The sequence below is a fragment of the Microchirus variegatus genome (genome assembly GCF_963457635.1).
Source record: "Microchirus variegatus genome assembly, chromosome: 6".
Taxonomy (NCBI): domain Eukaryota; kingdom Metazoa; phylum Chordata; class Actinopteri; order Pleuronectiformes; family Soleidae; genus Microchirus; species Microchirus variegatus.
The window spans coordinates 10011452-10039357 of record NC_139807.1 but is presented as its reverse complement, the minus strand read 5'-3'; the positions used below and the strand labels follow the sequence as shown (position 1 = coordinate 10039357).

The window sequence follows — 27906 nt, the reverse complement described above, 5'->3', positions numbered from 1 at the left end:
ACATAGATTTATATGAAATCTCTATAATGGACATATCGTTTGACTAGATGGGACATAAACTGGAGTCTCTGAAGAATCGTTTGAATATTTATGAGTGCTTAGTGTGCATTTGGGGTTGATTTTCATGTAAATCAGAAGGTTATAAACAGATACTTGCAAGAGACATACATTTTAAGGATTAGAATTCCAACATCAAAATAACACATGAAAATCTATACAATGTTTAAGTTTCACTCTTCTTCAAGTGCATTAAAATATTCTAGTGAACAAGAAAAAGCTACAAAAAAATTGGGGTGATCCACACCATCAGTGGTTCAGGCCTCTGCAGTGATTCTGCCACACCTGAAAATCCCATCAGTGCAGCAGCTGAATGACCTGATCAAGTTAAGAGACGAGTGATTTCCATGCACATTATTCATTGAGGAATTCAGGGAGAGGCTAAACAATGAATGAAGCGGTCGATATTATTAAGAAATTATTATTTTTTTGTTTTTTGTTTTTTTTTACACTAACATTTTTCAGAAAATTTAAGGGGAAAAAAAAAACTGCATAGAGCCATAAGGAATGGTGTTCAAGCCCCATGATTTAAAAGAGCAAAGTGGAATGAATGTATGAACAGTATTGATTCAAAAACAAATCAAGGGAATCACCAGCAGGTGGAGCGAGTGTGTGAACCGTACATAGTTTAAATGGCAAATAATCCCTGCCACAGTGATTTTTCATTCTGACACCGACAGGGTGGAAACGTAATATAAAGAGAAAAAGTGCTAGAATGTTTTCTTTCTTGACCCAAAATATTAATTACAAGGACCCAATTCTGGTTGCTCAGTCTTCATCATTCTGAAAAAATATCACAAACAAATTATCTATCTACTAGTAACCTTTTCTGTTAGGCATTATAGTCTGACAGAAATGAAGGAAGAGGGACATGGCAAAGACATTCTAACAGTTCTAAATGTGTGTGTGTGTAGAAAAGTTAACTATGTTTGTCCTTGTTTTCCATGGTGGTTATCCTGTTGTCCATCTGTTGTTAACCCGGCATCCGTGCCTTCCCTCCCTCCTCTCTTCTGTTCAGTCATTTTCTCCTCCTCCTCCTCCTCCTCCTCCTCATCTGTGTTTATTTCAGAGTCACAGTCCAGTCTGCCCCTGCATTCATGCCGGGCTTGCGAAGCGTCAACACAGACATGGAGGCGTCAAAGTCAAATTCAAGCTGGCTCTCCTGACCATCTACAAAACCAAGAGAGACAGTATTAGGAGGAAAGTAGGCAGTTAAATATAACATTTCAGTCATACATGTAAAAGAAAGAAGAAAAAAAAACACCTCCAACATCCAACATGAAAATCGGCGTCTTTTGACATTTTATTCATGTGAAGTAAAGAATAATCAGAATAATCACAATTATATATTTTACCCAAATCAATTAGCCTCAAGTAAAATTGTGTGTGCAACACTTACCAGCAGTTTTAAGGGTAACCTTGCTGGGCTTACTGGCTCCCAGTATTACAACACGCTCAATCCAGGACTGGGTAGAAAATTGGGCATCTGGAGCCATGTCACTGTGGAACAAGCAGAGGCGTGGATTTAAGTGAAATTAAAAATGTAAAGTAAGACGTGTATGGCAGACTGAAAATAGTTAAGATTATTTATAGTCATAAACTTGATAACAATCATAACTAGCGATGTAATTTAGTTCCAGTGCCAACTCAGCTGAAGCATTATTATCTTTATCTCATCTATATTCCCACTGCCGTTTTTCTTTTCTTCAAGTATTCAGCCGTCTTAATGAGGAGTATGTATGACTCACACAGAGGAGAGAACGTTGCTGACAAACGACAGCCTCCGGTGGACGAATTCCTTCTTTTCATAGTTGAATGTGTGGCCGTCGTCAATGTAGAGCTCACCCTCTGCAGTTCTCTGTCAGACAAAAGGTCAAAACTTCAAGAATGACAATTACATGCTACGAATGTGACAAGTCACAAAAGCAGGAGCCGACAGCTGTGTGCGTACACGTTTGAGTTACCTGGGGATTGAGAGCCACAAATAGAGTGTAGGGATCATTCTCCATGCAGGTGGAGGACCTGCGAACTCTAAGCTTCCTGGGAATAATGGAGCCGCCGCGCTGGAAAACAGGGATCTGACAAAAGATAACACAGCTTCATATTAAAACCTGAAATTATTTAGAATGTAAAAACAAATAAAATCACTCAGATGAAGTGGTGAGTAAAAAGGACTATACAGTATATCTGTGAGCAACGTACAGAACTCATGGTGACGGGAATGTAAAGGTTCTGGGCCCCGTTGTGCTTCTGGAAGGTGTTGACATCAAACCAGACCTAATGGGGGGCAAAAAATAGATTAACACAACATATGAGCACTATTTAGTACTAATAAATATGCACATATGATAATAACATTATGTACTTTAAGAAAAACTCCTCTTACCTCGTTTTTACCAGGCAGGTAGGCGGTGACTCCCCTGGCTCCTTCCTCTGTAACTGGGTGCACTAACAAGTCTCTCCCTGTGAAACAGTTCAATGAATTCAGTGACAACTAACAGTGTTTTCAACTACGTTTGTGGTTTGTAGTGCTGGTTCTCTTGTATCTGAACTGCTCTTACATACACCTACAAATATATTAAATATTTGTTTTGCACCACATTGCAGAGATTCTCAGGTGGATGTGATCAATAACTGGAGGAAGTGAAGAAAACAATTTGTTCTGGGTCTCACCAATCAGAAACTCGTCATCGAGTGCGAAAGTAGCAGGATCCTGAGGATACTCCACCCACAGAGGTCTGCAACAGAGATGCACATGTGAGCAGAGAAGAGTAAAATCAAGGAACCTTAGAACATATCCATTCTGTGGCCAGCGAGACAAGATGGAATACTTTACACCTACAATATGTCATGTTAAGTCAAGACATTTGTGGTGAAGTCAAGCTAACCCCTCATTTTATTTTGTGCTCACAGGCTGCATTATTAGATTTTTTTCCATTTGTAATGTGTAATTACATGCAACTATTAATACAGCTATACTTCATGATCTGTTCAGTCATATGTTGAGACGTGCAGAGGGCATCAAATCAATGACACGGATTATAGGAATCAGCTCGTCACTGTACTTTTTTGTTCCAAATTATTTTGGCAAAGGTTTTTCTTAAATTATGTTTTGTTAATAATAATATTAATAATAATAATAATAATAATAAGGCTACAAAGTAAAATATTCTCTCCTGAAACATCAACACAATGTCATTTAAATGCAATATATGCAAACAATGTTAATGCATAATCCTGCCCACTCTCTCCTCACCTCATGACAGGCTCTCCAGTGCTGTGTGCTTGGTAGAACTGCAGGTACCAGTAGGGTAGGAGGGTGTATCGCTGGCGCACCGCCTCACGGATCAATGCAGTGTTTTCAGGACCAAACAGCCAAGGCTCACGGCGGGGTGTGTCCAGGTGAGCATGGGCTCTGAAGAACGGCTGATACGCCCCCGTCTGGTACCAACGCACGAGCAACTCGCTGCTGGGCGTCTTGAAGAAGCCACCAACGTCAGCTACAGAGACAAAGAAGGGAACACGTTTTAACTTGAAGTAACAAAACAAGAGCGTGTTGAGATGTTGGCTGGAGCAGACAAGGGAAATTGTGTGATTTTCATGTACAAAATTTACTTTATTTAATACAGGAGCAGTGGAACAAAATAAGCTCTCCAATCACATATACAAGTTCCGCACTCTGAACAATACAAATGTGCATCCTGTACAATAATAAAAACAGAAACAAATACTCCTCATAGGTCGTTAAATATAACAGCAGCAACATATATATTGATGACTTGGACAAAAGTTTTGATTAAAAACTCACCACCGCAGAAAGAGATTCCAACCAAACCCAGACTCAGACACATGGGGATAGAGATCTTCAGATGGTCCCACTCAGCGGCGTTGTCTCCTGTCCACACAGCACCTACGGACAGAACAACAGACATGCTGATCGAAGCCTTACTCTACAATAGCCTCCATCAACACAATAATCAATATAATTTATTTTAAACGGCAACATTCAATTTCAGCTTTTAAATATATATATATAAAAAAAGGTAAATGATGATGATTTCAAATGTATAAACAAAATTAAATGACCTCTGTCCCGAATTCAATGTAAAGCAAAGGTGAATTAATGTGTGTTGCCAAGATAAGAGAAAAGTAAAATATAGTTATGTGATAAGTTGTGAAGAAGTGAAGGGCTCACCATAGCGCTGTGACCCAGCAAAGAAGGCTCTGGTCAGGACAAACGGCCGCTCAACCCCTCCGGATCTCTGGATCTGACCTTCAGCTGTGGCCATTTGCTGCAGGTTGTACAAATGAGCAGATTATAGTGACCATTTGGGGGACTGTTTTAAGCAACATCCCATTTTTAAAGCTTGAAGTCTCTTTGGAAAAATATACAGATTTATTCATGTTCCCATTGCTGGAAAATGGTAACAAAAATGTAATTTGTCTGTGAGGATTCTTATTCATCGAAGTCATTCTTCTCTGTAGTTCACTGAATCATTATTTTGAAACAGTGTGCACTCACCACATAGAAGCCATAGAGGTTGTGCACATCTCGGTGCTCCCAGTCTCCATGCGTTGCATCCTTGTGCATGGTGACCTCAGGCCCATTGAAAACCGATGGTTCATTCATATCATTCCACGTGTAAAGGTTCTCCATAGAGCCCTGGAGAGTGGACAGACTTTGTTAAAGTCTCAAAGGCAGACCGACTATATAATGGGGCGAGAGTCAGTGGCCAATAGCAGAATATTTAAAATATGGCAATGCCATGGAGCGTTGCGATGTCATGTTTATAAGAGTGTCTTTATTACTACAGAAAAGTCTTTAAGGTGGTCTTGACACTGACCTCATACTGATCGTAGGCAAACATGCTGGCCCACCAGGCCCTCATGTCTGCACGGGTGAAGTCTGGATAACCGGCGCTACCTAAAAAAATACATTACATATTCCCAAGAGAAAGAGGAAAAAGTGAAAGAGAGGACTGATTTATCTATGGCGTCATTATAGTGCCATATTCCGCGAGCATAAAAACATAATCAGCGAGCAGAAAGACCACTCTCCGCGCGCTCGCGAACACTCTCCGCGCGCTCGCGAACACTCTCCGCGCGCTCGCGAACTCTCTCCGCGCGCTCGCGATCTCTCTCCGCGCGCTCGCGATCTCTCTCCGCACGCTCGCGGTCACTCTCTACGCTCTCGCTGTTTCTCTCTGTAACTTCTGCTCGCTCGACTTTGCTGACTTTTGGCACTGGGGGGCGGGTATTGAATAGACGCCCCGTAACACCCCCCCTTTCTGATTGGTCACTTAAACGCCTGGGTCAGAGCCAATCCGAGGCAGAGTAGGGCGGGTCATCATTGCAGTTGGTGGCAGAAGAATGTGATTTAGAACGGAGAAAAAATAAGTAAGTAGAGGAACAGACAGATATTTAAATTAAGAACTTGCTTCAAGGGAGGATGGAGGCTCCTTGAAATCAAAGCACATGGGTTATCAAAACAGACTAGACTTTCATAGTTCCCATAGTTTCTGTAGTGGCCGTTTGTCAAACAAATAATGATTTCAAATCAAACTTCAAATTATGTGAATCAAAAGGCCACTGTTGCACAGAATAACCAAAACTAACTACTCACTAAACAAAAATACTAAACTAAACAGCACTAAATAATAACAATAAATAAATAGCTCCAACAGTTTCTATGGAAGCAAAACGTGTCTAACATTTAAACTGAAATGCATTTGCATTTCATGTTAAGAATAATAAATCAATCAATCAACCTATTTTATTAAAATCTCCTTGTCTTTTTCATTTTTATTAAAATGTCCTTTTCTTTTTCATTTTAATTAAGTGAAAGAATGAGTAGTTTTGAAAAAGTCAATTTTATTTATACTACTCATTCTTTCACTTTTTTCTCTGACATCTCCGTCCGCCGTTCTAAATCACATTCTTCTGCCACCAACTGCAATGATGACCCGCCCTACTCTGCCTCGGATTGGCTCTGACCCAGGCGTTTAAGTGACCAATCAGAAAGGAGGGGTGTTACGGGGCGTCTATTCAATACCCGCCCCCCAGTGCCAAAAGTCAGCAAAGTCGAGCGAGCAGAAGTTATAGAGAGAAACAGCGAGAGCGTAGAGAGTGACCGCGAGCGTGCGGAGAGAGATCGCGAGCGCGCGGAGAGAGATCGCGAGCGCGCGGAGAGAGTTCGCGAGCGCGCGGAGAGTGTTCGCGAGCGCGCGGAGAGTGGTCTTTCTGCTCGCTGATTATGTTTTTATGCTCGCGGAATATGGCACTATAATGACGCCATATATATCAGCTGTAATGGTGAAAATCTCTGCACACATAAATCATATTACAATAAATGTAAAGTTACTTAAATTATATTATAAAAGAAAAGACTTGTACATCATTTTTCACACACTTTCAAGTGAATGATGTTAAGTGATCAGTCTCTTACCAGGCCAGCACCAGCCCTCATAGTCTCCACCATCTTTATTCTTGATATAGTAACCCCGAGAACGGATTTCATTATGGATCTTGTAGTTGCTGTCTACTTTGATATGAGGGTCCACAATGGCCACCATCTAATAGGAAAGAAATCATTTTGAACAGGAAATTCAGAAGAAAGTCTTGACAGACCAAGAAAGTAAACACAGGGAGGTTGTGCATCTTGACACTAGAAAGGTTTCCGTCACAATTAATCACAGATTTTAACAGAATTTTGAAAGATTCAGTAAACGAAAATGTGAATTTATCTGCGTTTCAATTAACTGCAGTAAAGCGACTATTGGTAGTTAGTTCACTGTTCATTTTCTTCTAGCGCTAAGGTGAGAAATGTTGACTCATCATACACAGCTTCCTCTTGCCCTTTTGAACATTTCTACAATCTTTCCAGTACAGAAGTGGGAGGGAAGTTTGCATCATTTGCATCATCTATTTTTAATCAATATGCCATAATTATAAAATTTAATGCAACATTTTTAGACTTTTTCAACATTTCTGTGTTTCCATCAGTCGGTTTTAAGCGCAAATCTAAATTATTTATCAGGACATGTACCTTGCGTTTCTTGTCCATGATACTCTGCAGCATTTCCTTTGGTGTCGCAAACTTGTGTGGATCCCACGTGAAGTAGCGCTTCCCATCCGTGTGCTCAATATCAAGCCAGATGAAGTCATAAGGGATGTCGTGCTCATCAAAGCCCATATCGACTGCCTTTACGTCTTCCTGGTCATTGTAGTTCCAGCGGCACTGGTGGTAAGCCAGGGAAGACAGGGGAGGAAAAGACTGGGTGCCTAAGGTATGACAGAGGAATAGATAGAATAAATGCCTCAATATAGAATTTGTTAGTGAATTTAATTCTGTTAATTATTATTTGCACATATGATTTGAAAGGTGAAGGTTTAAAATAATGAATCAGTGGTATATCATCTTTTTCGCTTTTTACAGTCAAGTCATTGATTTTGTTTCTTCAAAATAAGTCAAATTATTTCTGATATTACACATTAATATAATTATTAGGGGGTGCAAAGACATTTGCATTTTCTGGGTGATGTCAGAGATTATTTAGCACTTCAGAAGGAGTTTCCTTTGTCAAATTTTTTTTATGTCAATAGCAGTAAATCATTATTTCCTACCTGTAAGGGAGGCATACTGAGCGAAAACATCTTTGGGTGTTGGTCCAAGCATAATGAAGACGTCGATGATGCCACTTTCAGAAATCCAACGCACATCTGTCTGTGGTGTCTCACTGGAGCCCTGAACATAATCCAGCATTTTCCCAAACACGGTCTGTGGAGGGACAAAGCAGATAAATTCAAGTTCCTGCAGTCAAAAGTTCCTCATCTCCTGGCTGTGTGAAAATACATGCAGTGGAGAAGAAATACCTTTCCAGCCGTGTTGGAGCTGATATCCACCCAGGTTTCTGCAGCATTGAGCCAGAAGATGCCAGTGGTCCGCTGGACGTTTTGGGCCAACATAACAGGAACAGCCCCATACAGCGCCATAGGATTATACAGCTCATACTGGAACACATCCAGGTTGTAGAGCCGATACGGATCTCCATTACTGGAACACACACATTCAGGCTTGATCCGGTGCAGTGCACACTACATGTATGTACCAACCAATGTGGAGGAAAACTCTTACTTAAATTCTATGTGTGTAATATGACATGTTGCCACTCACTCTGTCGTTTTGAGCCTGAGGGTATCGGCATGTTCTGGGATGCCATATACGTGCTCCACCCCTGGCAGAGAAAAGTCTAAACTTACAGCAGATGGGCCTGTAGAGTGAGAACAGCCAATATTCAGATGAAGAAGACAAATAATTAAATTGCACTTTAAATATTTTAACACACATGCACAAACTTACCATGAGGTTTGCCGTCTGAGTGCGATTTAAAGGTTTCCTCCCACATCCCATCATCTACTTTCTCATCTTCTTCTTTTGCCACCTGACACACAAACAGGAACATCAGTAATTAGATAAGTAAAAACTTGAGTCTTCAAAGTAATGAGTGGAAGAGGGAAAAGCTGTACCTCAGCTTGGTTAGTTGGATCAGCCTCTTCTTTCTTCTCGGCTTCTGACTCAGCTTGACTAATAGAGGCAGAGGCAAGGAGGGGACAGGAAAAAGAAATGAGCGTCACTCCCAATAACCAAACAAAAATAAAACAATCAACTTTTTGTGAAAAGAAGCTGACGGGAGTATGATTTAATTATGATAGAAAAGGAAAAGGACACAAAAAGAGGGAGGTTGACGTCTGTCTCCTGACTTGACATCGACAACTAACACGTATACTCTGACAAGGTCTTGATTGACTAAACTTTAAGGATAAAGGGACTGAGCAATTCCGTACCTTGTGGCTATTATGACTTAGGCCTCGTGAGACAGAAGGTCTGAAGGCTGCATGTAACCGATTTAAAAAAAGAACCAACTGATGCCCAGAAGACCCAACATATACCAAGGTGTATTCCAGGCCATGGTGGAGCACCAAGGACCTTTCACACAAGCCTTGCACTGCAAATGTTTTTGAAGTCGCCTTCAGTTATGGAGGTGCATGAGCTCTAGCAACACACATGCAAGAGTCAGTGACAAAGATTTGTTTGTTTTTTTACATTTACAAGGAAGCACGCTACACCATAGTGAAATGTTCCCTAGTAAAGAAAATTCTTAAAGCTAGAAATTGCAGAAACATAACCACAAAGACAGAGATGTTGCTGATGGGTTTGGGAAATGGATAACGATGCCCTAAAGGCTAGGGCTGAACAAATTACGAAAATATTTACTTGAATACAAATTTCAAACTTTCAAACAGTTAAATATTTACTGTGTTATACATTTAAAACAATATGCCATAAGAATATTAAGCAATACACTCTAATGCTAGGACGAGAACATATTATTTGACTGTAACATTTATGTCCAGCATTTTTAAAATTGGCATAAAATAGTGAACAATAAAGAAATAGAATGATGAATTTGCAGTCTTTGCCGTTTGCTAACTGCGAAGTATGAAAATGTTATTTTGATTTGATTCCTTGTTCAGCCCTAGTAAAGGCACAAAGTATCTGTGTGAAAGCAGAAATACGTCTGTAGTCAGGACTAGCATGGTTTGTCTACTTCTACAGTTAGCACTCTCCATTAACTGAACAAGCACAGCTTAGTCAACATAACTAATAAAGAGTGAGACTGGGTCAGTCATGCAGTTTCAGTGTTAGAATCAGTTTATAAGACGAGCTGCCTCAGTGACACAATAAGTGTGTGTGTGTGATTTAGTAATTGGACAGAGAGGTCTCTACAGTAAAATCATTACAAAGCCTAAAGCAGAGCCTGCGGGGACATATTGCAGTGAATATGTTTTATCGATGATCAGGATGATTTTTTTCTTTGTTTCATGAAATAAATAGAAAACAATCAACATATTTAACGTCTGTCACTGTTTACATGATCCATCAAAATTTCCAGGACAGTAACAGTCAGGGCCAGACTAATCTCTTAATTCTGGATCAAATCAAACACTGCCATGCACACACTCACCCACAACCCTCTGTTTCACTCTCACTCACATTTATTTGAGGATAAATACAGTTCTTGGTGTGATGGGAGTCCCTAAATTTTATGTCACTACTGGCAGCATTGAAACAGAAACAGAATACACACTTACAAATCTTAATGGACTTTACCTAGAGAATACCCTCTTGATATTATCCCACACACTAGCCACTGTGCTAGTTACTTTATAGGAGAAACTAGGATGATAGGGAGAAGAGGACAGAACAACGAGTCAGAGACAGTACTCAAAAACAAACCATTTCATGGGAACAAAAATATAAATCATCCACTAAGTGAGACCATGGATTAAAAGAGAGCTCTTGCATTTGTGAAGGTGTGTGAATAGGTGGTTTCTCACGTGTCCTTGCGCATCCTCAGGTGCTCAAACGCGAGCAAGCCACGCGAGTTCAGCGACATCAGCACTTCACTTCCCTCCATGATGTCCAGTCGGAAGGGACGGGCGCTGATAATAACCCTCTGAGACTCTGCCCCCAGAGACAGCACCACCCCGTTCTCATCCTGAGACAACAGAGACAGGCTGAGGCAGAGAGAGGAGGGAAAGAGGACATGAGGGTCAAGGTGGAATTATCATTATTTTGGGAGGAGTGAGAACAAAAAACACAATTTGTCGATTATTAACTTGAAACTTATGAATACTGTCATCAATTTGAAGTCTGAAGTGAAATAGAAAGATTAAAGTGACCTCTTTTGTTTAATGAAATTTCCAGACACTTTTTTAGTCCAGCTATAATTCGAACAGCAGCAAAGAACACATTTGTTTCCTTTCAACATTTACAACCACATAAAATTCTGGTGTTTTTTTTGATGCATTTACTTAAATAATTGGCATTTTTACAGACAAGTAGGCCAAGAATGTGGCAGCAAACCAACAACTACTGGCAGCAGTCATTAATTTGATTGTTTAAAATAGACACTGCAGCACAAAGGGCAACAGAAAAAATAATAATTTATAAATAAAGAGCTGATACAATTTGTAGGCAAAATATAGCTACTATATATACTATATATACTATAATACTATACGACAATATGTGATGTACATGTAGACAGTATAAATGCTACCACATATGCAGGGTTTTTCCCTTAGTGTAGTATGTGTACAAACAGAGATTGCTTGTCACGTCTTATTCAGACAGCCACTATCAAAACCTCCACTCACCCACCCACATCACAGTAACTCCAAAGGGAAACTTACGGCTCGGTAGGTGGCTCCCTGATGAGCACGTCTGGGACCTCATAGCGAGGTTTCAGTGGCTTCAGCTCATTAATCTTCACCCTTGTTATGTTTCCCTGGAGACGGTAGAGCTCAAGCAGTAGACGCACCTGAGAACCAAAGACACAGAAAGAAGTGGAAAGGGAGACAAAAGATGAGAGGAAAGGGGGGAGACATCCGGGAGAACCAAAGGAAGGTGCAGAGGAATTGAATTTTTTCTCATATTCCTTAATCAGAAAGCAGCCATCTTTTTTTCAGCTTTACACTTGTCTTGCCTTAGTTTTGATTCTGAAAGGTGTGTGTGTGTGTGTGTGTGTGTGTGTGTGTGTGTGTGTGTGTGTGTGTGTGTGTGTGTGTGTGTGTGTGTGTGTGTGTGTGTGTGTGTGTGTGTGAGAGGATGAGACTGAAGAGACGAGAAAGAATATGGCAGACTGGGAAGTTGTAGTTTTCTAGTTCCAGAAGATGGCAGTAAAGCAAAATCATAGATGCAAGCAGTCTTAAACCTCATAGAAGAGGAGGAAGAAAGGAAACTAAGAATAGGTTATCTGTTTATATGGCAAATTTAGATTAAAATATTATCAATAGAAGTCATTCTGGGAAAGGGCTTGATAGAAACTGTGGGTATATTTTCAGTGATCTGAAATTTTGAAGGGAAGAAGGGGTCTGGGTCTGATCCCAAGAGACCAAACTGTACCCTTAGAAATCGCACTCAAGTGTGACTAACCTTGTTGTTGTCGTTGATGAGTTGCAGGGTGAGTCTAGTGTTGGTCAGCTCCATGGTCTCGAGAAGGGCTCGATATGGAGACTCAGTGGGCTTCAAGGCTCGCTGACGCCTATTTAAATTTTAATAAGAACAATTTTTATTTGGCAATATTGACTTGTATGCAAGTTCAAGTATTATGGTTTCCCTCATCTTGCACTCACTTGCAGAAGGCACTCTGGTCACAGGTCTTGAAGTTGCCCCTGTCCACAGCCCACGACCCACTGAGGCACACAGCCAGCCACAGTATGAAGGCAGATGCCATCCTACAAAGCGAATGAAGCACACAATTTCAACCAGTGTTTTCGTATTGGGAATCACTTTCTAATGATGATAAAGCACTGTGATCCAATTCACAATGGAAAGTTTTTCAAACACATTCTCACAATAATCTTAACTTGGCTGAAAAGCGATATACTTAATTTACAAAAAGGACCACCCAATCCTACAACCGAGGTATGCAGAAGAACATTTCTGACATGTCAAACTTTGAAGCAGATGGGCCATGTCAGGTGAAGACCACACCTGGTTCCACTCCTGTCACTTATTAATGTGTCCTGCAAACCCAATAAAATGGCCTGTGATCATAAATCGCAAGAAGAGCAAAATGTTTGCAGCCCTTTCCAATAGATATGTTCTACAAATCAATCACCACTGTATTGTTGGCATGCAACTTAAAACAATTAAGAGCCTAGGACTGTTTGACTAAAACTAAAATATATTTGGGAATGACTGGCACAAATTACCTCTACTCAAACTACCCACCAATCCATTTCAATGTTTCACAATCACACTTGGTTGAGCAACGTCGTTGTCTAACTACATTATATAGATAAGCCAGGGGTTCACAAACGCACAGTGAGATATTGATTTCGCTCGCTCTCTCTCGGTACGTGGGCAAACACATTTGTAAAAGAAAGAGTACAGTAAACCACTTCCCGTTTCCTCACACAGCTGAAACTACACCCTGTCGATTTTAAACAATTGAAACCAGACCCGTGCTTCTCTTAAATCACGCAGAGAGAGACTTAAGTCCAGTTCCGACTGCTCCGTCAAAGTCCGGCGATATAATGTGCTTTGACATGAAGCCAAGCGACGGAATTAGCCAACGCATCTGCTAATCCTTGCTAGCTCGCATGCTAAAGACGTTCTGGGAAATAACAACACAACGACACGGCTATGAACCTGGCAGCAGTAGTGTATATTCGTTTATATGTGGATGTATTAACACGTGTCTGTCTGACAGCGACGTCTGTTACATTTCCACCTTTAGGAGACTTTAAAGGCAACATGCTAACAGGCTGTCAAGCCGCTAAGTCAATTGAAGGGGAGTTAGTCTTTTGCTATATTTTTTCCGTCATGGCGACCGATAATCTCCGAAATATGTTGAATTGTGTTGAAAGTGTTGATTATTCACCCAGAGTGACACTAGCCGGCTTCCCCACCACTGCAAACGTGTCAAGTAGACGACAAATTCGAGATGAAAGAACGGATATGCTTTGTCTTACCTCTCTGTGAAGGAGGCCATATTGATTATGCTCCCGCTAGACTCCGCCCATTTCAGTCTGCGCCAAAGATCGTTAAAAAGTAAGAGCCGCCACAGCACGCCAAAAAAATAATGAAGTTGTTAAAAACTATTTAAGATTTTGGAAATTAACTGGACTTTCCCGTTAAATCCCACATATATATTTTTTTTATGCGACTGTTAATAAAGATTATATGTGAACTACGAATGAATGGATTACACGTCATCTTCAGGCTCCAGTCAGTGTGCACCATTTGTCCCGGATTTCCACGTCTGACCAATCCCACAGTCAGGCGGCGAAAACACGAGTGCACTGCATTGTGTCCCACGTCATCCGAGCCCTCAAGTACAAAAGCCGTCATTTAAAACAGTCATATATACATTACATCCGCACAGTACGTGATTCATTTATTTATTTTTAAAATGAATCAATCGAGATTGTTTCAAGATTAGGCTCATCCATCACCAGTATAATCCTTAAGAATTATGTATGTATATATTAAACTCATTAAAGTAACACAATCTAGTGCATATTCAAGCATAGTCTGTTAACAATATTGGTGGTTATACGCCTGTATTCATTCATTCATTCATATATTAAATTCACAATTTAAAGCCACACAATATAGCAAATATTCATACATTAAAAGCAAAATTAGTTGCTCTCAAATCCTTCAGATGACCCGTTAATCTGGTTTTGCATGAATATTTGTTGTAGTGCCATAAGAACCTTCCTTTTTGGATGCTTGTATACACAGGGAGTGATACAAACCTTGTGTCTTATTCATATGTTGTTGTTTTCCTTTATTTTACCTGTGGCTGCCAGCCCAAGTCACATTCCCTGGATGTTTCTTCTGTTCTAGACTTTTAAGAGAAGAAAACATTTTTGAAAAATCTGATCCATGACCGACTATGGCTATAACGCCTGGCCATCGATATCCTCTCCTACTGTAATAACTCAGCTCAGTTTTTGGCAAATTGAATGAACAAATGAGAATTTATTCTGTGAAGTGGTGGCATGTGAAACAAGAGATGCAGATGATGACTGCAGCCATAACTGTAGAACACGAGGAATCTGAAGATGATACAAAAATGTCTATGAGTGGAAAATTGTATGTTCCAACCAAATAAACATAGCAGGGCTCTCCTCTATGTGGGTGGAATTTTGTATTAGCACAATGTACAATACATGCGACATATCTCCCGTTAGAAAAGTTGAAAAATATGATACAAAATGTACACACACACACACACACACACACACGTGTAACTTGTACGAAACTGAAATACAGTGATAGCAACTTTGCAGTCCACTCTTGGAGTAATGTAACAGTATCACATCTATTTTACTGCATCCATTCGTTTCCTGTGGTCCGCTCTTCACAATCTGCTCCTTACTACTTTCTAGAGCTGGAACCGCCAACACAGATGTCCTAATCTGTCAATGTTTTTATGTAAGACGCTGTGAATTGGCACCACATATCTTGCCACGTCACCGTCCCGTGAGAAATCCCGGCAGAATAGGCCCTTCTCTGAGCTGAAGACGAACTTCTGGGGCATCGGTCCATTGCCCCTCACATACTCCCATACAGCCAGGAGAAGTAGGCGCACCTCGAAGGGAGTGAGGTGGGGAAAGGCTTCATGGACGTTGGCCAGCACAGGAGGCAGGAGCTGGCCTTCTCCCATGCAGGACACCAGGAGGCAGGAGGCCTGGAGGTGCCACGGGGAGTCTGTGGATGAAATCTCACGGGACGCTTCCCAGTGGGCCAGCAGAGTAGCCAGGAGGCCTCTGAGCACAGCCGAGCAGTAGCAGAGAGCCGGCCGTCCAGCTGCCACCACCTGAAGTAGAGGAAAAATCACCGGGTGGGCTTCAAAGCAGCGTCGAATGTGGATGTCTCTCTCCACTGTGGTGCGGGCGTGCTCCTCTGGGGGCCAAGACAACTCCCCGTTGGCCACGTCTGGACAGACACTTTCTACAAGGGTGATTGCAACAACCTTGGCTGCCTCGGCATTGATGGGTGGTGGTTCATCAGGGTCAGATGGTCGTGAGCCGTTGATGGAGCCGTTGAGACCAGAGGAGCTGCAACACTGGACTACGACGACAATCAGGGTCTGGATGTTCTACAGAAAACAACAAAAAAAAAACTTAATTCATGAATTATGGCCTTCTGCTGCCAGGAACCAGTGAAGGAATTAAATAATTAATGTATACAAATGTATGTATTTCTACAGTTCTGTATATGTACCTACACCCAACAAGAGCAATTATCTCCCCTGATTTTATTTCAAAAAGACAAAAAAGAAAAGTTTATGCATTCTACAAATGTGACTCCCTTCTGGTATACTGTGGTGAAAGCAGAGATATTTTTTTCTAAACTACACTTTGCTTCAAACTCTTTTATCTCCAGTACACAAAGTGTCCATCTCACCTGGATGACCCCAGATGGGTCAGGCAGCTGTGTGGCAGAGCGGGCCTTAAGCCCCTTCCCAATTACCCCTGCATGAAATACAGACCACACGCTGCCAGAGAAGTTGACAGTGGTGCCGAACCGACAGTTGATGTCCAGAAGGGAGGCTCCAACATCAGGGGACACAGAGGGGGCAGGCAGGGGAGCACCAGACATGTCTGCGATCTGCCCTCCAAAGAGGTCAGCATTCCCTTTATGAAGTGCTCCCTCGACCAGCTGCTGAAGCACTGCCTTGAGAGAAAGCGGGGAGTACGCAGCTAAACGAGACAGGAGCAAGACAGAATAGTTCACCGCTTCAGCTGCCTGTCCGCCATCCCTCCCTCCCTTTGCCCCTTCTCCCCTTCTCCGAAGCGCCAGAAAGAAATGACTGACAGCAGCCCGGGAAAGCAGAAGCAAGTGTGCTGGGGAGGAGGTGCGCGGGAGGGGGCTACAGGACAGTAGGCGCACTGTGGCATGAGATACAGCTGGGTCACCATGGAGAAGAAGTGGGCCAAAATCATGGAGGTGTCCTGAGACAGCTGAGCACACCTGGATGGCCATGGAGGACTGCGAGCCCACTGATCCTCTTCTCTCCTCATCCTGACTCTGGATGGCTAGAGCCAGATTAAGCAGCAGCTGTCTCAACTGCCGAGGCCCCAGGATGTGTGTGTGGATCTGGGCCACACAGTGAGTTATAGCGGCAGGAATAAGTCCAGTCATGCATGAAGAGAGCGTACTGTGAAGCTGCCAGGCCAGAGCCAGCTCCTCTAGGTTGCGAGCCTGCGTGAGTAACTGGCAGAGGGCCTCAGTGGCCACAGTGGGACCCCCATAGACGGACAGGAGACACAGAAGCTGATGTAGCCATAGATGACGCTTTCTTTCCAGCCGCAGTGTCTCAGCACAGAGCTCACCCACATGAGACTGCAGCTCCTCCAAGAAGGGAATCACCCTCTGGGGCTGAGAGAGATGAGACTTATGGGGATTTCCTTCTACATCTGAGCGGTTGAAGACCAATTTGTGGAGATGCAGAAGCAGCATTTGAAGGAGTCGGTCACAACCCTCTCTGACTCCTTCATGTGGGGAGGGCGTTGGGCCAGAAATGATGACTGATGCGGGAGTTGCAGTGTCGGCCAGGAAACGGAGCACCCGGGAACCTCCTGATGGACTCTGACTAATGAGGTGAACAGCAAGACCCAGCATGTTATCCAGTTCCTCTCTGGGAAGGCCCTGCAGTAAGGCCTGCAGCTGGAGAAGGATAGGGGGGTGTAAGAGCTCTACTAGCTCTGCAGAGACAGCTCCGAAGAGGTTGGGGGACATTGCAGCCAGCTGTAGCAGAAACGGTACTGCAGCTCGGCGAAGCTGAGGGGAACTTTCCCAGGAAGTGGAGGATGAAGTGGGAGAAAGAGGACTGGATGGATTCAGGCTCTCCTGGAACATCCTGAGAAGTTCCTTCCTGATGCTGTCTGAGTGATGTGCTGCGAGGTGTCCAAGGATTCCCACCACAGAGCCAATTTTGGGCACTCTGTTGCCTTTATCCACTCCCATCACCATTATCCCTTGGTCTTTGGCACCGTGCGAGCAGAAATCTTTGAGTCCACATGCCAAGACTCGGCTGATGATAGTACCAGGGAAGGCAGACCCAATGTGAGCCACCACCCAGTCAAAATGTGGGGAGTGTTGGACTGAGGTATCCAACAGTGCATCCACACAGGCGTCTGGGCACCAGGCCAGCATTGCAGCCAGACACTGTGAGTAGGCCTCCATAAGGGATCGGGTGGCAGCACAAGACATCCAGAGCTGGAGAAGCTCGTTGAGGCTGGAGGAGTGGGGGGCCACCCTGCGGCCAGCATGCTTGCTGCTCAGCTGGCCCAACAAGTCCACAGCCCAGGAAGACACCAGGGGGGCCCAGGCCCGGGGGTTGAGGCGAATGAACTCTAAAAGCACACCATGGACCTCCTAGAGACAAAGAAAAATATCTGTCACTTTCACTTCATCAATTATTTGACCTTAAATGTATCCCCCAATCTATAAAATTGCCTATAATCCTTATTAACCTGACTATGTTTAATCATTTTCTCATTTCCAATGTAAACTTTGAGTTTACAAGACTTCATGAGTATCTTCTACCTGTATGATGTCCTCCAGGTTGGCGCTGACCGCAGAGCTGGCATCCCCCTCCGTCTCCAGGTTGTGCAGAAAAGCGTTGACATGTTCGTCATACACACTCCTTAGATGCTCCAGCACAGCACCTCGACAGGCCGGGACCGAGCGGAGCAGGCGCACAGCGCAGCGAGCGTGTTCCCGGACGCTGAGCTTTCGGCCCTGAACAGCATCGACGCCACTGATGAAAGACTTGATCTCCTGAGAGAGTTCGTGTGTACTAGATGAGAGCGGGGAATGAGAAGAAAGGCTTTTTAAAGTGGGAAGTCATCGACATCAGAAGGGAGGGATTAATATACATGAAAAAGTATTATTACACTGACAACAGTAAATAAAAGCATAAATATTTCCATTGTTGATGATCTTTTATGGCTTTGAAACATGAGAAGTAGCCAAAAGTGGCATGTTGAAAAGCAGCAAAGGTTTGCTATTTTTTGTCTTATCTTCTCAGTCATGTGACCGCCCTGTGTATCAAATGTGGTTGGGATTCAAACAGGGGAAAAAAGCTTTCCTGAGGAAGTTCCAGGAAGAGCCTGACTGTCTGAGTAAATCAGGACTGATATATAATTGAATAACAACACACATTCTTTGAGAAACAACACATGACTGCTCTATTTCTCCATCAAGTGGTTTATTTTCAGTCCATTCACTGTTTGTTTGTTTTTAACTTTTACTCCAAAGCAGTGTCATCTTAAATGATCTGACAGTATACTGACATAATTATTAATATTACGTTATTTAGATGTTGTTCTTCATGTTTAATCGTGATAACGGTTTTTCCCATAACGCCCTGCCCTAGCTGACCTACAGATACAACATACTTTTTAGTTTTGAACCGGGTTAATCCTTAAATCATTGTCAAACAAACCGGACATGAACAAAACACTGTACATTTATTAGCAGATAGTGGTGCTTTACTGTGTTTATTATTGTACTGTGGTGAAACCTCCAGCCACTTTCTTGGTCAGCTGGCTCTGCAGAACAATGTAATAACACTTTGAACAGCTTATGTTTTATAAAAACTTAGGACAAACAACGTGGACTTTAGTGGGTAAAGTGTGTCGCGGAACTCCAGCACTCACCTCAGCGCGGTCTGCGGGGTATGAGCGTGTGAGCTCTGCATCGCTTTCAGCGGGTTCCCGTCAAACACCGCGGACATCGCTCGATCTTTGAACAGCAAATAATCGCATCAAGATCTTCCCTCGACTTCGGCGTGAACAATCGTGTCAGTTCTTTGTTATTTCCTCCAATTTCCAATGTCCAATTTCTGGACACAAATACAGGGAAGCGGCGCTCTGGAGCCGGAAGGTGGCACTTGTTCGTCGCTGAGGAAAGCAAACAGAACACAGACATCAGGAGTCAGTGGTGACACCTAGTGGTAGAAACACAGAGCGTTTAGACCGCTTTTTTTAATATAGAGGACGATAAATGACATAATAATAATAATAATAACAATAATAAAAAAAAAAAAAATAATAATGATAATAATAATAACAGAAAGAAACCCAAAAATATGTACTGTGTTTTTGTCGATTTTGATTTTTTATTCATTTCTTAATTCCTTTATTAATTAATTAAATCATTTAGTCTTTCTTTTTTACTTTCTTTTATTTATTATTATGTAATGTATCATCCTCTGTAGTTTTTTCCATTACCATGTTAAAACGTGTAAACAGAGGCTACAGGTGCAATATAGAGTGTCTTATGTAATTTTTTTTCAGCACAAACTATTGTACTATTGTACCGCGTATTGGGGTCACAGTTGGATCAGTATCACGTATAACGTGATAATCATATAATAAGCAATAAACAAGCAATGCTCCTTTGTTAAGTTTTCTTTTCTTTTCATACTGAGGCAGTGCAGTGCTTTCAAAATAAAAGCGCGCTATGTGCAGATAGTTTCATGACACTGTGTTACGATGACGTTATTATTACTAATACATATTAACAGAATTATGTCAGAGCATATTTTACAACCGAGTGATGTAATACCATGTACAGTAAGTGACGTTTACAGAAAGTTTCATGACACTACACTGCATTATGGTGTAGTTTTTGAACATTTAAAAAAATAATCTTTGTAGACGGTCCCTGGTAGAGATCAATGTCGTTTCGCCAGCTCTTTTTTTGTCGACAACACTATGATTCAAAATATTCGTTATCATCACGACTATAACTATTCCACCACCACGACTGTGGTAAGTATGAGTTGTTATAGTGGCATAGCGCTGCTTTTATTGTGAAGGTGTGACAGAGAGCAACAGTCATATGATTAAGGCTCTGTCGTGTCACCACCGGGAGAACTCTTCACTTCACTCCGAGGAAGCGATCGAATCGTGCGGTGAAGGTAAGATCTAATCCGGTCACAACATCACTGAACCGAGACGGTTTTACTTTTGTGTGTTTACGACGTAATCGCTGACGTAACGCCGTCAGCACTGCTACAGAGTACAGAGATGCTAATAAAACTAGCATACTTGTATTTCTTCACTGTTTTCTTAAAACGTTATATGTATATGCGCATTTTCCTTTTTTTTCGCTAATAGTGTAGTTTGTGTCTTACCTGATGTCAAACACAGGTGAGGTTTTTTATTCTTTTTATTCAGATATTTAAAGATCAAAGGTTAAAAAAAAAGATGCTTTTGAGTTCTCCCTGCTGCAAACTATAATGTACGTATAGTTTCACCATGTTATGTCACAAAATGTGTATTTATTTATCTGCTTCTATGGAAACGCAGATTCCACTTGTCTGCAGCTTCATTTCCTGTCTTTGTTTCGTTTCAGGTTTTGGTTTCATTTACTTTTGACAGGCCTAACCCAGGCTAAATATACACTTATACTCCACCCTTGTTTATTCTAAATGGAGATTTAAGCTGTGGATTTAATTGGAAACTAGGATTTATTCTATTTCGTTGTATGTAAATTAGTTATAAGAGGGAAAACAAGAACTTGTTTTTCTTTCTTCTCCCTCTATACTGATGCAGATTTCACTTGCTTTTACTTTAACTTTCCTCATTATGTGTCTTCAATTTCAGTTTTGGCTTTGAGTGACTCATGCTCCTGACATGACAAATACATGTAGGGCAAAATATACACTTATACTCCACCCTTGTTTAGTCTAAATGGACATTTAAGCTGTAGAAGTCATTGGAAACTATGACGTTTTCTCTTTTTTGTGTGAAAGTGAAACATAACAAGGGAAAAGGTTTGTTTTGCTTATTTTTTTCTTTGTTGATTTGTTCTTGCAGGTGCTGTATGTGAACCACTGAACCAGTTAAAGGTTTTCAGACGAAGCAGATACTGGAATGGCACCAATTCTGGTGAGGAAACAAAATAACTGAACATACACAATTTCTATTTTGGTGTATGTGATAGTAGTTATGTGTGTTTTATGTCTAAAGTATTGTTATTTTAACTGTTTTCTCTGTGTCTTCTCACCCAAGTATGACTCGGAGCCACAACCTGGAGATTTAATAGAAATCTTCCGTGGGTACTACCAGCACTGGGCTGTGTACATCGGAAAGGGCTATGTCGTTCACTTGGCACCACCCTGTAAGTCCAACCTCATCACTGACTGTTTCATGAGTCCTAATACAATATGGAACAGAAAGCACCTTGATTTAGAAATAATCCATAAACCACTTTGAAACAAAGGTCAAAATACATTACTTAGTGAATATACCCTTCACAGATCATGTCTTCTGTGCTCATTCCCTTTTTTTCACAGGTGAGGTTGCAGGAGCAGGTGCCAGTAGTTTTATGTCCGTCACCTGTGATAAGGCCATAGTGAAGAGAGAGCGGCTGTGGGATGTGGTGGGAACCGACAAATGGCAAATAAACAACATTCTGGATGACAAGTATGAGCCTCACTCAGCTGCGGTTATTATGGAGGAGGCTAAGGCACTGGTGGGCAGTGTGCAGCCATACAGCCTCCGCAGTCAGAACTGTGAGCACTTCGCCACTGAGCTGCGCTACGGCAAGGCAGAGTCCCGCCAGGTACTGTTGGTCAAGATATGATTTACATGCAGAACATGCAGACATGTGTATACATACATATATGTATATGTATAGTATACTGTACATATATATACAGATATGTGTATGTGTATATACGTATATGTGTGTATATGTATATATACTGTATATATAACACCAGTCACTGAAGGTTGTGTCGCTTTGTAAACACTCTTACACCAAAGTCCATTGAGAAAATCAGCAATTTTATATCACAACATCACAGCACACATAGCTTGTCGATCCATTGCTACCTCTATCAGTTATTATGTGACATAAGTGTTAACCTGAGTGTTTGCCTAAGTAACATAGTATTTCCAAACGGGGAAGCTGTAGACCATCATCTCCCATGTCCCTGTGAGCTACAACTGCAGGTTTCTATATAGACTTTGGTGCAGGAAAGTGAGAAGGTTACCAATCTCAGTTTCTAGTTGAAAAGTCTGTCAAGGGGTTAGAAAAAGAGGCTAAAGAACCAGAACTATCCCTGTAAGACGCTATCAAAAATGATAACAACACAAAATAAACACACGTGTAATCTGATGTAAACATGCATTTGATATTTTGTCAGAAAATATTACATCTATGTAAATATCTTCAACACCATAGCCTAGATGTCTCAAGTCTGACACATTTAAAAGGTCATTTTTAGTGATGTAAGGATTCTCTAAACTAAAGCCCCAATCTGCTAGTGTGATACATTTCCCTATATTCAACTCTTGTCATCATGTTCCATGTTCCTGCTCACTTACTGGAAGATGTGATTGTGTTTGTCTCTGCAGGTGCGTGATGCTCAAAATGCGCTCATAGCTACTGGCGCGGTAGCAATCGTGGCTCTTGGCGCTGTAGCTTTCATACGACAGCTGTCGGGACGCAACAGACACACCGAGGACCCAGACTCAGACTGATCAAAGTCTGGATTCACCTGTTCTCTTTTTATTAGTTTTTTTGAGAATATAATCACCTAAATGTGGGAATTATTCAACAACATGAGCCCTCTGTATTTACATCAGAAGCAAGTCCTCACCATGTTTGTAATGGTCAAACTAAACACCTTTTGAGATAGAGGTCGCTTAATTCGACACACTGTGCCTTTAACAGATCACCAGCAGCATATCAATTTAAATCACATGCATACACTGCATGCACAGTTAATAGGCAAGTGAGTGTTTTGAGCTTATTGTTATTTTTATGCTTATTTTCCAAACTCCAAGCTATATGAACTTGAAAGCTAGATTGACTTTAAACATTTTTAGGTGAGGGAGGGTGGGGCCTAAAGTGATCAACACCCTATATCAAGGTGTGCATAATTATTAGGCACATACGGATTTACCTCCAGTGGTGTCATATTCCGGCAATGCAACCTGCCTGAAGTGTTCAGTTCTCAGAGTCGTGGCCCAGGTACGGAAGCCTGAAACACGACCAACTCTGAACAAGACTCCTACGTTTTAAACGTCAAGACTGGGCCAAGAAATACCCAAAGACAGATTTTTCCAAAGGTTTCATGGACAGATGAAATGAGAGTGATTCTTGACTCTTTGGAGTACTGGTATGGGCTGCTGTCATTAAGGATGAACTAGATACACCTTGAAATTCCTAAACTTACTGCCAGTTTTTAGGAGATACTTTCTTGAATCAGTGGTACAGGAAAAAGTTTGCATCATTCATGAAGGCCATGATTTGTATGTGACAACACATCTCATGCATCCAAGTACTCTTATGCTTAGCCAGCAAAGGCATTAAAGATGGCAGAATATTGACATGGCACCAGTTTGGATTAACTGTATTTGCTCAGGAATACAACTTGCCTATTAATTGTGCACACAGTGTATAATACTGGCTATTTTGTATTTAGTATTTTAATCATATTTATATGGAGAATGATAACTGATGATGTTTTAACTACTAGGAAAAGCACTGCGGGAGCACAGACGTACACCACTGTTACACAACTTAACACTAACTCAACAATTCAACGTGTTGAGGTGTGCTACAAACAAAGGCTCAGAGGTAGTAGGTTTTTGAAGGGAAATGCAACAAAATAACTATCACACTTAACTGTTTGTATGCGGTTGGAATAAAAACAAATACTGTATCTGTGTAATCTTCTTCTTTGCCAGAGAAGTCCTCTCTTAAACAAATGCACCCAGTGCCATTTTCACCTGTTTTTCTGTGACTGCTATATGTGATAATACAATCTGACATATAATTACACCTTTATATTAAGCTATAACTAGTTTTAACTCCTGTATACAGTTCATTTTTATCAACTCTTGGGTCAGGCCCCTCCGGGTTGTGCTACACAAATGTGTTTGAATGGAAAATACAGTCGTAGTTTTTATATAATTACTTAAAATAAGAAGTTTGGCTTTATAATATTGCAGATGTATTTGAGGTATTTAACCTCCTGAGACCCAGACATTTGTTAAAATGTGTTTTTCTATGTGCTCTCGATATACAGTATGTCAAACCGATGTCCGCATATGACATCACAGGGTCGTAGGAGGAGTTAAACAGCTCATCAAGACTAGACTCTCTCTCTTTCTCCCTCCCACTCACAGACCTTGAACTTCTTCTCGCCTGAAGCTGTTCATCAGAACAGACTTCATCAAAACCGCTACAACACAGGTCACTGGGATTATCATCAACCAGGACTAAAACCAGGACCAGGATTTATTACTCAGCTATTGTTGTTTTTCCGATTCTTCACAAAGTTCAAGATGCCAAAGCGTGGCGACTTGATAGCATTTAGTCGTGTCGGTTATCAGCACTGGGCTGTGTATGTTGGCCATGGCGACGTCGTTCACTTGGTGAAGGACGGTAAGTACCAGGGCAGGCTTTAACCACGTAACTGATTTATTAAACCAATCAACATTTTATCCAAATTGAATTAATTACTTAAATTGTAAATGGATAGGGTGCTTGTGTAGGTCTTGGAAGTCTTAAAGTATGGAACTTTGTGTAAAAGTCTTGAAAGTCTGGGAAAAAGTTTAATTCCTTGTAGAATTTTAGTTTATATTTGTCTGACGCAACCTACAGAAGTCTGTATGTCAGTCCTGAACGATGTTGGTCACAGATGCTTCCTGTTTTTTGAAGATCATGAGAACAGATAGAACAGGCTGACCCAACTTAGGATAGGAAATGGGAGCGACCATCTCATGTGGAGTTTAAGATAATGTTCCGAGATTTCTCTCAAGCAAACCTCAGTGCTTGATTTGATGCTCGACTTGTGACAAATAAAATTCTCTTTATTCGATACGTGTCCTGTGCCAGTGGAGTTTCTTTCTACACCATCAACTAAACTAACTAGCTTTAACCACGTAACTAATTAAATCAACTAAACTAACTAAACTAGACGACAAAATGTTTTGTCAGTAAAACGTACTGTGAATTCTGCATTATTCATTCTGTCATTCATGCTTTGATTTAAGTTAACTTTTCCACTGAACACAACAGGTAAAATCTCAACAAGAATGTTGGCATACAAATGTAAAAACTATTTGGGAAAAAGACAAGCACCCTAAGGGAGCATATGAGTAAATGCACATCATGAACATATTACAACTATAAAGTCCATAAAATGTTCAGTGTAAAATGAAAAGGGCTCTGTACAGTTTGTGTACCTTTCTTTTTTCTTACCCTTTTTCTTAGATAATTCATCCCTGCCGATATACGACATCGATCGATGGATTCGCAATTGCAAGGTTAAGAAAGAAAAGCTCAAGGACGTGGCTGGAGGCGATAAGTGGGCAGTGAATAACACACATGACAAAAAGAAAAAACCTCTGCCCACTGAGAAAATCCTGAAAAAAGCTCTTTCGCTGGTGGGAAGCAACGTGTACTACAGCATCCTTCGATACAACTGTGAGCACTTTGCCAAAGAGCTACGATATGGAGAACCCAAATCTCATCAAGTAGGTAGACCCACTCTTAAGCTGTCTGAGAAGGGTAGTTAAAAAGAACAGTTGACTGTTTTATTGAGGTTAATGTTACACTCTTAGAAATAAAAGTGCTAAGTAGAACATATAAGGATCTTTGGCTTGTCCTCATAGGAAAAGCCTTTTTGGCTCCAGGAACCCTTGTCATGGAATATACATTCCCTCATACAAAGACACGTAACAAATCATCACATTATTTACATTTGACTCACGTTTATTCACATTTATAATCAGCGTTTATACAAACTTTCCACATCTTACTCATGCAACTTTAAGTGCTCTGCCACCTACACAGGAAGATGTGAACCGCAACTGACAGGAAACTCACAGCCCCTAACTTACGCAGCTGTCATTTCACAGAACGCACACACATATATCTTTTCTCCTAAAGACAGCAGGCCCCCCCACCCTAAACCGTAAACCGCTGACAACACAAAGGTCACCAAACAGTAGCACACGAACATGCGCCAAGAACACCTGTGTCCTGACTTCCTGCTCTCATCCTTTAAGAACCTGTAAACTCTGCAACCAGTTCAGTCGAACACTTTTGCAGACCGCTTAGCACTCTGTAAAACTCTGTTTCACTCTGTTCAATAAACTCTTCAAAGACAACTTTGAACAAACCCTCGAATTTCTTCTTCTCACCCGGGCTCACACGAAAATTTCCACTACACCCTTTACTCAGGAAAGGGGTTTTAAAGGGTTCTCTGGATCAAAATGGTTCTTACCAGAACCCTTAGTGTTACCAAGAATCCTTGAAAAACCCTTTCTTCGGGAAAGGGGTTTTCAGAAGCAAATGGTTCCAGGTAGAACTTCAGCCCTTGTAGAAGGACCCATCTGGAACCCTTATTTCTCAGAGTGTATGCAGTCATTGATTAAACAAACAGTGATGATCTACAGTCTGTAACCTTTCATGACTCTAATCAACCTTCTGATTACATGGAGGTTGTTGTTGTTCTTTAACCCTGAGAACACAGAGCGTTTTGGCTCGTTTTTAGGAACAAAAACAAAAGAAATGTTGTAACTCCTGCAAAATTATAGCTACTCCTGTTTAAAAAAAATGAAAAAAATAAAATAAAATATATTTTTTTAAAGCCTGAAGACCTATAAACACATACCCACATGATGTCCATATAAGGAGTTGTGTATTATTCCCGCTGCAAGTTACCAGGGGTGAGCCTGTGGCACTGCTCCGTGGCTGAGCACTAAGAGTTAAACAATGTCGCAATATAAGTGGCTCAGGAATAAATACCAGTATTTGTCTGAGTCAAATAATATGACTTTGTTTGTGTGTTTTCAATCTCTGCACAGGTGATAAAAGCGGTGGTCACAGTTGGAGTGGTTGTTGGTGCAGTAGTGTTGGTGGCATACATTGGACCAGGCGTAATAGTAAAGGCAGCAATAACGGCAGCAGACATGATCTTCACCACACTAATGGCAGCACTGAGGGCAGTAATCGCACCAACACTGTGGGCAGTCCAAGAAGCACTGACGGCACTATCACCGGCGCTATCACTGGCACTATCACCGGCAGTATCACTGGCACTACCACCGGCAGTATCACTGGCACTACCACCGGCACTACTTTTCCTCATAAACTGAACAGTGGTGTGATCAATTCTTGCACATGCCCTTTAACACAATGATAATGCTTACACACACTGTACTATGAGCACTATAGTATAAACACAAATGACCTAAAATAAAGCAAAATTATGAAAATTAAATGTTATC

At 41.4% G+C, this 27906-nt stretch overlaps 4 protein-coding genes across 5 annotated transcripts; 2 read left to right on the top strand and 2 right to left on the bottom strand.

Annotated features, from left to right (window-relative positions):
- Positions 1-1117: 1117 nt before the first annotated feature.
- On the bottom strand, positions 1118-13619 carry ganabb (glucosidase II alpha subunit b; the record flags this gene model as incomplete). Of its 2 annotated transcripts, XM_083891520.1 has the most annotated exons (25): positions 1118-1227; positions 1457-1557; positions 1806-1915; positions 2022-2135; positions 2260-2334; positions 2444-2520; positions 2731-2795; positions 3314-3557; positions 3866-3967; positions 4253-4349; positions 4580-4720; positions 4902-4981; positions 6503-6629; positions 7103-7338; positions 7681-7834; positions 7930-8110; positions 8231-8327; positions 8417-8498; positions 8584-8641; positions 10229-10294; positions 10456-10635; positions 11314-11441; positions 12056-12164; positions 12256-12357; positions 13600-13619. In XM_083891520.1, 25 exons carry the CDS (start codon positions 13617-13619, stop codon positions 1118-1120), a joined length of 2856 nt encoding a protein of 951 aa, XP_083747646.1. The 2 variants fall into 2 exon arrangements, with proteins under 2 accessions (XP_083747646.1, XP_083747647.1); XM_083891521.1 differs by lacking the exon at positions 10229-10294.
- A 1401-nt stretch (positions 13620-15020) lies between these two features.
- ints5 (integrator complex subunit 5) lies at positions 15021-19407 on the bottom strand (the record flags this gene model as incomplete). Its single annotated transcript, XM_083891201.1, has 4 exons — positions 19306-19407; positions 18191-18443; positions 16046-18019; positions 15021-15737 (listed from the first exon to the last, which is right to left on the bottom strand). Exons 1-4 carry the CDS (start codon positions 19380-19382, stop codon positions 15021-15023), a joined length of 3021 nt encoding a protein of 1006 aa, XP_083747327.1. The 5' UTR covers positions 19383-19407.
- A 1083-nt stretch (positions 19408-20490) lies between these two features.
- Positions 20491-24266, top strand: LOC310928427 (phospholipase A and acyltransferase 3-like). The gene is made up of 5 exons (XM_083890965.1): positions 20491-20570; positions 21472-21543; positions 21667-21775; positions 21951-22219; positions 23017-24266. Exons 2-5 carry the CDS (start codon positions 21529-21531, stop codon positions 23140-23142), a joined length of 519 nt encoding a protein of 172 aa, XP_083747091.1. The 5' UTR covers positions 20491-20570; positions 21472-21528; the 3' UTR covers positions 23143-24266.
- Positions 24267-24809: 543 nt separating this feature from the next.
- Positions 24810-27799, top strand: LOC310928260 (phospholipase A and acyltransferase 2-like). The gene is made up of 3 exons (XM_083890782.1): positions 24810-25054; positions 25886-26148; positions 27484-27799. The coding sequence occupies exons 1-3, from the start codon at positions 24955-24957 to the stop codon at positions 27772-27774; spliced, it is 654 nt and encodes a 217-aa protein (XP_083746908.1). The 5' UTR covers positions 24810-24954; the 3' UTR covers positions 27775-27799.
- Positions 27800-27906: the final 107 nt, after the last annotated feature.